Source organism: Mauremys reevesii, linkage group 13 (assembly GCF_016161935.1).
Source record: "Mauremys reevesii isolate NIE-2019 linkage group 13, ASM1616193v1, whole genome shotgun sequence".
NCBI classification, from domain to species: domain Eukaryota; kingdom Metazoa; phylum Chordata; order Testudines; family Geoemydidae; genus Mauremys; species Mauremys reevesii.
In genome coordinates, this window is record NC_052635.1 from 16,814,677 (window position 1) to 16,828,596 (window position 13,920).

At 44.2% G+C, this 13,920-nt stretch overlaps 1 protein-coding gene across 1 annotated transcript; it reads right to left on the bottom strand.

The window, feature by feature from the left end:
* Positions 1-2,097: 2,097 nt before the first annotated feature.
* On the bottom strand, positions 2,098-3,081 carry LOC120380155 (olfactory receptor 10A7-like). Its single transcript, XM_039497646.1, has one exon. The coding sequence runs from the start codon at positions 3,079-3,081 to the stop codon at positions 2,098-2,100; it is 984 nt and encodes a 327-aa protein (XP_039353580.1).
* Positions 3,082-13,920: the final 10,839 nt, after the last annotated feature.

Consider the following 13,920-nt stretch of genomic DNA (forward strand, 5'->3'; position numbering starts at 1 on the left):
CTAGAAAGATGAGGCTGTTCTTTTATTGCAAAACCACCCAGAGGGCTGTCCATCTGGTTTAACGTACTGCATAGCTGGTTAAAATCTTATGGTATCTCTCCGTTCTTAACAAATCTTGATTTTAATTACCCCACCTGAGTCTTGGATTGTGTTGAGGTTAAAGCAGGTCAGAAAATGTCGCCAAAACATTTATTTGTCCAAAAAGTGACTTTTTAACTAAATGGAAATTCCCTTGAAAAAAATGTTGTTGTTGTTGTTGTTGGGTGGGGGGTTGTGATATCTTTTTTTGATATGTAAAATTCTCAACAGTAAATTAATTTTTTTCTGGATCTAAATTGCAAATTTTGGTTTTCATTTGTTGAAATGATATATATTGATTTGGGGATTTTTAGTTTTTCAAGTAAAAGTCATTCTCCGTCTCTTCCACCCATCTAGGGTGACCAGACAGCAAATGTGAAAAATCGGGACGGGGGTGGGGGATAATAGGAGCCTATATAAGAAAAAGACCAAAACATCAGGACTGTCCCTATAAAATCAAGATATCTGGTAACCCTACCCCTATCCCCCTTTTTCTGGTCAGCTGTAATATGATGTTCTGGCTCTGTTCTGTGATAAGTCTTGTTTTTAATTATATCATCTTGGTCTTGGATTGTGCTGAAGTGAAATCTCTGGTATGTTCAACATCCTCTGACTCAGATGGGAGTCAGTTGATGAGGTGTTTGGTTGCGCCAGTCTTCTGACCCAACTTAGCTGTGTTTGAGTGTCATCAAGGGCCAGGGGTGGTGGAACAATTTGTATAGTGGGGGTGCTGAGAGTCAATGAACCAAACTTCAAATCCTGGATATAAAGGAAACCACTTCAAGCCAGGGTGTGCTGCAGCACCCCCATCACCCATAGTTCCAGCACCTATGTCAGGGGCTCCCTAACTTGCTACCCCAGTTGGCTGACCTACCTCAGAACCAGTGGAAGGATTTGAACCTGTGTCATGGCAGCAAGCCTACATAAAGTAATGGTTCTCCAGCCAACCTGCAGGCTTAGTGGAACATGAGGGCCAGCTCCATTCTCCCTTCCACGCCATGAACACTTGTAATATGCTGGCACTGGAGCATGGTCTCGCTTGTGGATGCAGCCTCAGAAAGACTAAAGAGTCAGCCCGGCTACCAGACTAAAGTTATTTCCTTTAGCTCCAGCGACAGACGTGTCTGTCCATGGTTTTTTGTGTGGTCCCAGCTCCCTGTACTGGGGGGTTTTGTGGGTTGTGTGTGATGACTTCCCCCTGAGCTTCAATGGAAGACAACAGGACCTAGACACCCAAGTCAATTGACACATGTGAAAATGTTACTTGTACAGTTTTCAGCTAGTGAGTTGTTCATGAATTGTTCACCTTAACTATTCCTTATTTGTGATTGGTCACTGACTGCATGCAGTTAATTGCTTCACTCTGATTGGTAAATAACCAATCAATTGCTGTGATGAACTTCCAGCAACTAATCATCTGCGCTAAACCCCCTGGAATTTCTAGGATTTACAGACACTTTCATGAATCCACAATGGTTAGCACAACAGTCGTAAAGAGCAAACACCCCAAGCAGAAGCAGACAGAGGAGCTGGACCATTTATTTATAGGTTTGTTCATTTTTCTCATTAGCCAGGCAATATGGCACAACAGCCCTAATTTTGCATAGTCACTTTTCTGCAAAGTGTCACTATTCCTTGTCTTACAGAGCCCACCACGCTGAGAGATGCTACAGGAGAGCCAAGTTGGTGTGCCCAAACACCTTGCCTTTTAAATCAAACAGTCCATATAAGATACACATGTTCCCATGTCCAGGAAGCATAGTTATGGGCGGGGTCAAAGACTTTACAGCTGCACAGTGCCATTCAGCCCAGTGTGGTTATTTCTTATTTACAAGCCAGCAAGTGAGAGGAGAATTGGGTCCATTTAACGCCAATGGAGTTACTCTTGATTTACACCAGGGTAAGTAACAGAGGAAGCTCATGCAAGAATGGTGAAAACCAGGTTCACAATAGTTTTAGAAAACACTGGAAATGAGCAATGACCTCCCCCGGCAATGTGCCACAAATAAGAGTCACTCCTCACCCATACCGTATGAGGAAGGAAGTCTGCCTTACTATTGACTTTCTGACTGCTCTCCTCACCTCCTTGTTCCTTAGACAGTAAACAATGGGGTTGAACATGGGCGTCACCACCGTGTAGAGCAGAGAGAGCAGCCTGTCACTGCCCAGAGAATAGACTAACTTGGGCCTCACATAGGTGAATGTGACAGTCCCGTAGAAGAGAGAAACCACAATGAGGTGTGAGGAGCAAGTGGAGAAGGCTTTGCCCTGGCCCACGGCTGAGGGCATCTTCAGGATGGCAGAGAGGATGAGGATGTAGGACAAGAGAATGAGCAAAAATGGGATGAAGATAAAGACCACCGTGACTATGGCAACGGCAGCTTCATTCTTGCGGGTGTCTGTGGTGGCCAGTCTGAGCACAGGGAGAACATCACAGAAGAAATGGCTGATATTATTAGACCCACAGAAAGGCAGAGTAAATATTGACGCTGTTTGACCAAAAGCCACCAAGGTACCAATGGTCCATGAACCAGCTGCCATCTGAGCACAGACTCTCTGGTTCATAACCAGGATGTATTTCAGGGGGTGGCATATGGCCACATAGCGGTCGTAGGCCATAACGGAGAGAAGGCAGCACTCTGTGATGCTGAAGAGAATGAAGAAGTACATCTGAGCGCCGCAGCCTGCAAAGGAGATGGTCTGGGTCTCTGACAGCAGGTTCAGCAGCATCTTGGGGATCATGACCGAGGTGTAGCCGATTTCCAAGAAGGACAAGTTCCTGAGGAAGAAATACATCGGGGTGCAAAGAGCCCGATCCGTCACCGTGACAATAACTATCAGAGAGTTACCCAGCAGGGCCACCATGTAGAAGGTGAATACCACCACAAAGAGCAGGACTTGCAGTGCCTGGAAATCTAAGAACCCCAGGAATACGATCTCTGTCACACACGTCTGGTTGCTCTTCCACATCTCTTCAACTTGCTTGACTCGTGCAGAGTCCATGGAGACTGCAAAGAATGCAAAGAAATTTACAGGTGTTAAATGTTTTTATGGGAAGATAAATTGATGGTAGTGGACAGAGGTGGATTGGCCAGCAAGCCCACACTCTATACACCCACCAGCTTACTGGAGGTTTCATAATACATATCTGGCTTCAATTCCAACTTTTAACATCCTGAAAAATACTCCTTTGATATTTATGAGTAGGAAGCTGGAACAACCAGAGAAGATTCTGTCCCCACACAATCCATCACAATTTTAACACTGAATCATAAGAGTATTTCTCTGTTTTTATCTGTAGATCTCAAAGCAGTTGACAAAGGTGGGTACATACCATTATCTCCATTCTGCACATGAGCAAGCTGATGAAGAGTGAAAAGATGCGATTTTTCTAAGGTCTCACAGCAGGACAAAGGAAAAGCTCTGATTAAATTCTTATTCACTAGCCCACCCTGGCTCCCCAGGAAAGAGCCAGCCCCAGTGCCTTGGGAATCTAATACATGATTTGTTCTAAGCAGAAAAGATTCAATTTTCCAAATTTTGAGTTTTCAATATTTTTTGCTCATAAATCCAATTTTAGATTTAAACAGAAAAAACTCATAATAAATCATTCATTTTTTCTGCATCGTTCAGACACCTCCAGTTCCAAGTTCGTCAGTTGAAGTATCTCTTTTGCAAAGCACAGGGCATCAGGGGAGCTGCAGTATGGAGACCTTCGGTATGAACCTCCATCCAAAAGCAAAGTGGGTGCAGCAAACAGATCCCTCACAACCCAAATCACCCATAACTTCCCTCTCTCTGTCACCTTCACAAGGCACTCAGAGTTCATCCAACCAATGCTTTTAAGAGAAGATGTGTCAATCACTGACCAGGAGATTAGATAGATAGATACCTTACAGGAAGATTTGTGGAAACCTGTGTAATAAAATAAAATGGTCTAATTCTCCCACTGTCCTGTCTGCTGTGTTGTCTTGAACACCTGAGCAAAGAGAATTCAAAGTGGCTTCAAAAGGCTGGAAGCTGAAGCTAGACAAATTCAGACTGGAAATGTTTTTTAACCATCAGAGTAATTAACCATCAGAACAATTTACCAAATGTTGTGGTGGATTCTGCATCACTGGCAATTTTTAAATCAAGACAGGATGTGTCTTTAAAAGAAACAAGACCATATAAAAACTCTCCACTCATTCACACTGGTAGTTGCATTTCACCCCTGCTTTGTACTCTTTTGCACACTTGTGAATGGTGACACAAGGTGCAAAGCAACAGTGAAGAGGATCTCCTGCATCCTCTTCCCTTTGGAATAGCATTAGGTTGTCTCTAAGGTAGTTCTTTGTCCTAGCATCACAATAGGTGGAGCACTATGAGGGCACTGCTGCATTGTACACTCTCTGACACTTCCCTCACCCCTTGCTCAAATGCTGAAGCTTACTTGGGACTCAGGGAAAGTCAGCGAGAGCTTGGAAGGAGTAAAGACTGGATAAAAACTGAGTGCACAGCTCAAGACTTGGTGTCTTCCTGAGTCTCTTTCCAAAATATGTCAGATGCCAGCCACTCATTTATATGTTTTTATTGAACTTTAATCTGGTGAGAGTGAATTTCTGCAATCAGCCAGAGAGCAGAAAGCACACAGAAAGCAGCTGTGAATGATGCACTGGTCCAATACCCATAGGGTATTTGTTCCACAGGGGACAAAACAAATCTTATTGATATTTAAACCACCATAGGACCTACAGGGCCCATGCAAAATAACAGCCCCATTGGGCCAGGTGCTGCACAGACATAGTGGGAGGCAGTTCCTGCCTCAATGGGCTTGTTAATCTGAATGCAGAAGCCAGACAATGAACTACTATTTACAATGCATTTCAGATAGGGAAACTGGGGCACAAAGTGACTGAGGGTGAAATTTTCTGAAGGTGCCTAAGGGCCAGATTTTCCAAGGAATTTAGGTCCCTGCTGGGAATTTCAAAAGCACCCAAGCAGGCTAGGAACCTACTGCAGTGAAATCAATGAGAGTTATAAAAAAAAAATTGGAGATATCCCTATCTCCTAGAACTGGAAGGAACCTTGAAAAGTTATCAAGTCCAGACCCCTGCCTTCACTAGCAGGACCAAGTACTTTTTTTTGTTCTAGATCCCTAAGTGGCCCCCTCAAGGACTGAACTCACAACCCTGGGTTTAGCTGGTTAATACTCAAGCCACTGAGCTCTCCCTTCCCTGTTATACAGCTACTATATTCAAACACTTCTGAAAATTCCACTAGGAGTCTGTCTGCATCTTCAGACACCTAAATAATGTTGCCAATCTGTCCTGTAGACATGGAAGAGCCTAGATCTTTTTGAAAGTCAAGCAGATTTAGGCTCCTAAATTATTTTGGTGCTTTTAAAAAAATGTCATTCTGCCCAGGGTCCCAAAGCAAGGGATTGAAGCCACCTTTACTGCTTTCCCCATGAGATTACCTTTGCTTAGCAAGCGGTGAGATTGAAGGCTTCATCCTGGAGGTTCTTCGTTTCCAGCATCTTTCATTGCTCTTATCTGGGCTGGTGAGTGATGAACCAACACAGCCCTCCCCCCTTAACTCTCCCTCCGCCAAGCCAAGGAGCCTTTTGTTGCTTAATCTCTGATTTGTAATCTTTGTCATGGACAAACTTTTCAAATCGCAACAGCATCTGAAGCAATGACGGAGCTTCCTTGGCACTAGCAGGCTGGGGTTTTCAGAGCAAAGTCAATGGGAACTGGACACCTAACTTGCTAGGCAAACGCCAGTCTCTGAGATGAAGAATTTGTCTCCTCGTGCTTGTGTTACTGATGCTGAGTACCCGGGAATGGATTGAAGAGGAGCTTTTAAACTCTCTCTAAGATCCCCCGGGAATGTGATGGCCAAAATAAAGCAGGTGGCTCGTCCCTTAAGTATGTGACCCAACAAACAGGCTAATAATGCTCTTCTTGTTTGTTTGCTCCAAATTAGTGTTAGGGGAGAAGTGCTGTACAGTGCTGTCAATATCCACCGGGGCAAGACGGAAACAGACTCAGGGGAATTCGGACTCTATGAGCAATTCAAGCTTTGCCCACTCTGTTTAGTGTTCTAACAGAGACAGTTAATTAATGCTAAGGGGTTGGGACTTACCAACGGCTTCCATTCTGCTCAGCAGGGAGCTGTCCAGTGTAGAGTTGGTCGGACTGGGTTGTTTGTTTGTTTTCTTTCCCAAGGACATTTTGATCAAAACAAAACAGTTTGAGTTCTTGTCCAAATTTTCCATGGTACATTTAGACTTTTCATTGAAAAACTGGAAACCAAAAACATTTCACTTCTCAGGAACTGAAATTAAAAAAATTTGGCCCCAAAACAGCCCACACTCAAAATTTGGGACTGAAAATTGGGGAAAGAAATCAGCTGAAAGTTTACAGTTTCAGGGATTTGGATTTTGATGGAAAATTTTCAGCCAAGTCTAATCACGTGTCAAGTCTCCTTCTCCTTGTTTATTGTTACAATTCTGTGGCTTCCTTTAATTTCATGGCTGTTGCTGAGCGTCACAGCAGTAGAGATAGAATTCAGTCATTGGGCTGGGAGGAGAGAGAGCGCAAGAGAGACCCTGGGGGTATGTCTAGACTAGAAAGTAAAGTCGCCCTATAGTAGGCTGACTTATAGCCACTGCAGTAATTACCGCAGTGGTGCATGTTCACACAACCCTTCCTGGGTCGGTGGTGCATGGCCTCACCAGGAGCGCTTCCACCAACCTAAAAGGGGCAGTGTGGGAAGCTGAGAGCCCGGTCTCTCAGCTCCACTGGCAGCTTCCTGCTGGAAGCTTGGCTGCCCCACAGGCTCCCGGCAGGCTGTCCCCACTCTCGGTTCCCCATTCCCCGCTGGGAGCAGGGGAACCTGCCCCAGGTTTCTCAAGTCCCCATTTCTTGTTGGGCAGCCTTGTCAATTTCACAGCCCCTTGGGAGAACTGGTGTGGAGAAGCCCCAGCTCCCAGATGGGAGCGGGGTCCGGCCGCCCAGCTCTCCAGAGGAGCAGGGGGCAGCTGGGCTCTTGCTGCCTGGCTTTCTTGTCAATTTCACAGCAGGTGCCAACTGATGAAAGTAATCTAACTACACCGCCATAAGCCCTACGCCTCTGGTGGAGGTGGAGTGATGATGTGGGGGGAGTGGGGCACTTACCTGGGCAGGAACAAGGTTGTAGGGTGGACACTGACATGACTATGTCGACGGAAGCTGCCTTACGTCGACCTAACTGTGTAGTGTAGACCAGCCCTGACGCTAGAGCCCGGTGGGTCGTGCATTGAGCGGGGCGGTAGGAGACCCAAGATGGAGTCCTCCAATGACTATTTAAGTATTTATCCAAAGTGGAACAACTTTAGCAAGAGAGATTGAAGGAGCCCTAACATTAGAATAGCCCCTAGCTCAGTGGGTCTGGTCCACATTTAAGAAGGAGGAGAAAATCACTGGCCTGTAGTTTGCAGGAGGTAAAACAAGACACTCATCATGGCCTCTTCTGGTTTTGAGAGCTCTGAAAGTATGAATCTAGGAGCTCCCAATGAAGGGAGTATTCTCTGTGTGTCTGGTTCTGATTTCACTCCATGAGAGACAGAAGAGGAAGGACCCAATTCTAACAAATATCATCTATGGATTTGCCCTTTAGCTCAATTGTCTCCTGAGGGCAAGATTTTGAATGGTATTTAAGTGGCTAGAAAAAATGCAGGCACCTAGTGACATTTTCAGAAGGAAACAGGTCCTGAATGCCCATTGATTCAATAGCAGTGAGGCACTTGAATATCTCACTTGATGCCTAGCTACATCTTGAGGCAAATAAATGCCTTTAACACTCTAGCCCTGCGAGTTTGGCAACAAAGAGCCAGCGTGCTAAACTCAGATCCCTGGTGGTGGGGATGGAGGGTGTGCGGACACATGCAAAGTATCTGGTGTAACTGGCACATTAGTATTTTGAGCTACTGGAGAACTTTGAACTTGCCCAATGGCCCAGATTCTCAGCTCAGTCATGGTGGTGTGAATCTGGAGTCATTCCACTGGCTCCAGTGCTGTCTCTGTCTCTGTTATCAGAACCTGAGCGACTCACTCAGTGATGTCAATGCACTGGGCCAGATAAATCCCTGGTGTAACCATGGTGAAATTGGTGCAGTTACACCAGGGAGCGATTTGGCCCAGTCATGCCAATGAAAACTCCTTGCACTGAGCTCGGGATAGATCATGCCGCAATAATGTTTTTAATTAATACCCAAAGGGCCTAATTGCAAACCCTCCATCACCACACACAGCTTAGACTCCATTTAGGAGTCATTATGTTGTGTTTATACATGAGCTGTTTAAATCCCATGTTCCCCGGTTGTTAGGAACAGGCTAGCTCAAGGCAAATTTAGCTGGACTTTTCACCCCTTGGTGTTGGAAGGGATCCAGGTGCTGTCTCAATGCTGGTAAAAAGGGATGACAGTTTGGTAGCCTGAGCCCATTTCATATCAAATCCATGGCTACCCCTCCGGTCCTAGAACCAGGCCATGCGAAGCCGCCTGGCAGGGCTTTGCTAACCCAGGGTTTCTCAAACAGGGGTCGCCGCTTGTGTAGGGAAAGCCCCTGTCGGGCCAGGCCGGTTTGTTTGCCTGCCATGTCCGCAGGTCCGGCCGATCGCAGCTCCCACTGGCCACAGTTCACCACTGCAGGCCAATGGGAGCTGCTGGAAATGGCGGCCAGAAAGTCCCTTGGCCCATGCCGCTTCCAGCAGCTCCCATTGGCCTGGAGCAGCGATCCACGGCCTGTGGAAGCCTTGATCGGTCGGACCTGCAGACGGGGCAGGTAAACAAACCGGCCCGGCCCGCCAGGGGCTTTTCCTACACAAGCGGCGACCCCTGTTTGAGAAACCCTGCGCTAACATCTGGTGGAGTTTGACCTGACCCTCATTGTTAGGTTGTTTTTTACTCTTTACCCTTAGACTGGGTAGCAGCGAATCCATGCAGAATACGTATGGATGTTTGAGTATATCGAGTGTCTGACCAACCACTTAACACCACCAGAAAGAAAGGTGCTAGATAAACACTCAAGCACGCTCTAATAACCAGGTCATTTTCTTTGCAGAGCCCCTCAGAAATTCATGATGCTTTAGGAATGAAACCAGGGAAGTTAGGTGCCTTTGGAAGTCACTGAGAGTTGGGCTTCGAACTCCCACAGTCACCCCTTTAAAATCCCAGGCTCTGTAGGTAAACATCATGTTTAGTTTTTGCGCCATGCCCATAGAAAAAGCAACAACAATGGTCTGAAAGGCCTTAACCAGTCATTTTGGGCAGCGTGCTATTATTGTATAGCACACACAGGTGTGCTGGAAGCATCAAAGAAAAATACCATTCCTTGGTGACTGAGCTTGCACGCCAAACGAATGACACGTTAAAATACAGCAACACTTCAGCAATCACATGAGACACATAAGCGACCAAATGCCTGGCAGGGCCTTCCCTTACAGCAAGTTACCACACGGCAAGCCAGGACGTGCATCTTTTGTTCCTCATCAGAACTCCATACAAGAGGTTTGCCTCGGTTCTGAGCTCTTGCCCGTACGTGAGCAGTGTTGGGGTACGCTTTGTGCTGCTGTTCTATAAGCCAGGGGCTCTCAACCTTTCCACATTACTGTATCCCTTTCAGGAGTCTGATTTGTCTGGTGTACCCCCAAGTTGCACCTCACTTAAAATCCACTTGCTTACAAAATCAGATCTAAACTACAAAAGTGTCACAGCCACACTGTTACTGAAAACTTGCTTCTTTCTCATTTTTAACCACATCATTATAAAATAAATGGATTGTTATTAGGGCTGTCGATTAATTGCAGTTAACGCATGAGATTAACTCAAAAAAGTAATTGTGATTAATTGTAGCTTTAATCGCACTGTTAAACAACAGAATACGAATTGAAATTTATTAAATATTTTGGATGTTTTCCTACATTTTCAAATATATTTATTTCAATTACAACACAGAATTCAAAGCGTACAGTGCTCGCTTTATATTATTATTTGTATTACAAATATTTGCACTGTAAAAATGATAAACAAAAGGAATAGCATTTTCAATTCACCTCATACAAGTACTGTAGTGCTATCTCTTTATTGTGAAAGTGCAATTTACAAATATAGATTGTTTTTGTTACATCCGGCACTCAAAAACAAAACAATGTAAAACTTTAGAGCCTACAAGTCCATTCAATCCTACTTCTTGTTCAGCCAATCACTAAGACAAACAAGTTTGTTTACATTTACAGAAGATCATGCTGCCCACTTCTTATTTACAATGTCACCTGAAAGTGAGAACAGGCGTTCGCATGGTAATTTTGTAGCCAGCATTGCTAGGTATTTATGTGCCAGATATGCTAAACATTCATATGCCCGTTCATGCTTCGGCCACTATTGCAGAGGACATGCTTCCATGCTGATGACGCTGATTAAAAAAATAACGCATTAATTACATTTGTGACTGAACTCCTTGGGGGAGAATTGTATGTCTCCTGCTTTGTATTACCTGAATTCTGCCATATATTTCATGTTATAGCAATCTCGGATGATGACCCAACACATGTTGTTCATTTTAAGAACACTTTCGCAGCAGATTTGACAAAACGTAAAGAACGTACCAATGTGAGATTTCTAAAGAGAGCTACAGCACTCAACCCAAGGATTAAGAATCTGAAGTGGTATCCAAAATCTGATTGGGACGGGGTGTGAAACATGCTTTCAGAAGTCTTAAAAGAGCAACACTCCGATACGGAAAGTACAGAACCCAAACCATCAAAAAAGAAAATCAACCTTCTGCTGGTGGCATCTGACTCAGATAATGAAAATGAACATGTGTCAGTCTGCACTGCTTTGGATGGTTATCGAGCAGAACCCATCATCAGCATGGATACATGTCCCCTGGAATGGTTGTTGAAGCATGAATCTTTAGAACATCTGGCACGTAAATATCTCGTGGTGCCGGCTACAACAGTCAGGTGACATTGTAAACAAGAAGCAGGCAGCATTATCTCCTGCAAATGTAAACAAACTTGTTTGTCTGAGTGATTGGCTGAACAAGAAGTAGGACTGAGTGGACTTGCAGGCTCTAAAGTTATCCATTGTTTTATTTTTGAATGAAGCTATTTTTGTACATAATTCTACATTTCTAAGTTCAACTTTCATGATAAAGAGATTGCACTACAGTACTTGTATTAGGTGAATTGAAAAATACTATTTCTTTTGTTTTTTTACAATGCAAATATTTGTAATAAAAAGTAAATATAAAGTGAACACTGTACACTTTACATCCGACGAAGTGGGTATTCACCCACGAAAGCTCATGCTGCAAAACGTCTGTTAGTCTATAAGGTGCCACAGGATTCTTTGCTGCTTTTACAGATCCAGACTAACACGGCTACCCCTCTGATACTGTACACTTTGTATTCTGTGTTTAACATCCAAAAATATTTAAATGGTATTTTATTATTGTTTAACAGCTCAATTAATCATGTAATTAATCACGTGATTAATCATGATTAATTTTTTAATTGTGTGATTAATTTTTAATTGCTTGAATGCCCTAACTGTAATATAAATATTGCACTTCCATTTCAGTGTATAGTCTATAGAGCAGTATGAATAAGTCATTGTCTGTATGAAATTGTAGTTTATACTGACTCCGCTAGTGCTTTTTCTGTAGAGTTGATGTACCCTCTGGAAGACCTCCATGCATAGACACCCACTCCATCGGTGCTCCAGGGCTGGAGCACCCACAGAAAAAAATTAGAGGGTGCTTAGCGACCACTGGCAGCCAAGCTCCCTCACTTCTCCCAGTGCCTCCCACCCACCGGCAGATCCTCTGATCAACTCCTCCCTCTCTCTCCCAGCGTCTCCTGCACACCACAGAACAGCTGTTCAGCAGCATGCAGGAGGCACTGGGAGGGAAGGGGGGAGCGGGGATGGGGTGCACTAGGGGGAGGGGGTGGGAAGAGGCAGGAAGGAGACAGAGTGGGGGTAGGAAGAGGCAGGGCAGGGGTGGGGCCTTGGAGGAAGGGGTGGAGTGGGGGTGGGGCTGTGGTGGAGCAGGGGCAGGAAGAGGTGCGGTAGAGGTGGGGGCTTGGAGGAAGAGATGGAGTTGGGGTGGGCATAGGGCAGAGAGGGGATCGAGCACCCCCCAGGTAGAGAGGAAGTTGGCACCTTTGCCTCTGTGTACCCCCAGGTATACGTGTACCCCTGGTTGAAGACCACTGCTATAAGCCATTGAAGGAATGGGACATGCTGGCCCCAGTCCCTTCGGTGCTGTTCTGCTCAACTCCCGGTGTCCTATCGAACCTTTCCACCATCCCATCAGATGTGGGTGTGCTGGGTTGGGGCAGGTTTTGAGGAGCCCTAGAATCTCCCAAATCTGCAGAACTGCTTTGTATTCAAAGTGTGTCCCTTGATCTGTGTGTTACTCATGCGGGATCCCAAATGTGGGGAAGAATTCATTCACTAAGACCCCAGTTGCTGTCACAGATCTGGAGCTCTTCCTGGATAAGCCTCAACAAGCCCTTTTGTGAAGCAGTCCAGAGCGACCATCAAATATTGACCGCCAGCCTCTGGCTCAGGAAAGGTCCCAAGTACACCAATGGCAACGAAGTCCTTTAGCCCCTTGGAAATTTTAAAATTGTCATTGATGGAGAATCCACTCAACCCTTGCTAAATTCTTGCAGTGATTAATCAACCTCACTGTGAAAAATGTGCACTTTATTTCCAGTATGAATTGGTCTAGCTTCAACTTCCATCGTGTTACACCTGTGTCTACTAGCCAGTAGAGCCCATTACTAAATATTTGTTCTCCAATATTTGTAGGTACTTATGGACTTTGATCACGTCACTCCTTAACCATCCCTTTGCTAAGCTAAATAGAATGAGCCCCTTGAGTGCACGACTATAAAGCACGTTTTCCAATCCTTTAATCTTTCATTTCCTAGGAGCTCATAAGGTTTTGTCAAACGGCAGTCAGAAAAAAGTCAGACACTCGATTCAAATTGTTTAAAAAGTGGAAATTTCTGACATTGTCAACCCAATCCGCACAAACCCAACATGAAAAAAACAATTATAGGTTATTTGCAATCGCCATTTTTGTCACTTTTACATTTCTTAAAACTAAATATTTACCACTTCTGTTAAAATGAAAGCTCTGCAGCAAATTTACCTGCAGATTTCTATCACCCTGAGATGGTAATAATAATAAATCAGACAGGATGCTAATAAAAGTTTATTGAAAAATTTCCATCAAATTTGTTTATTTTAATTTTAAAAATGAGTTTTTACTAAACAAAACTGTTCATGGAACGAGTCTGCTCTTTTCAATTTTTTTCAAATTTTGATCAAAACCTGAGACCCTGAAAAAAAATTAGTCAAACATCTCTCCCTCCCCCTTCTCCCCCAACTTTTTTGGTTTGTGGCAGTTTTCATAATAATATTTTTGGTGTTTGGTTGCTGAAAACCAAAATATTTCTGATCTTCAGGTGTTCAGTTTTTTGATGAACAGTCAAAGTTCTCCAATGAAAATATTGCCAAATATATATATATATAATTTTCAATTAACTTTTCCATGCCAGCACAAAAATCCATTCACTTCTATTTGCAGCAATCTATTTCGTTCACACTGGTGTTAAAAAAAAAGCATTAGAACAATGATGATTCAGTCATTCCCAATGCTGTCTTCGCTTGGCACAGCTGTAATGCAGATAGAGATGACAATGACAATTTAGAATGGTTCCCTACCCTGTGATTTCTCTGCACAGTTGTAATGCAAATAATACAATAAATGGTAATTAATATGTTTCCCTAAATTATGTGCCCCA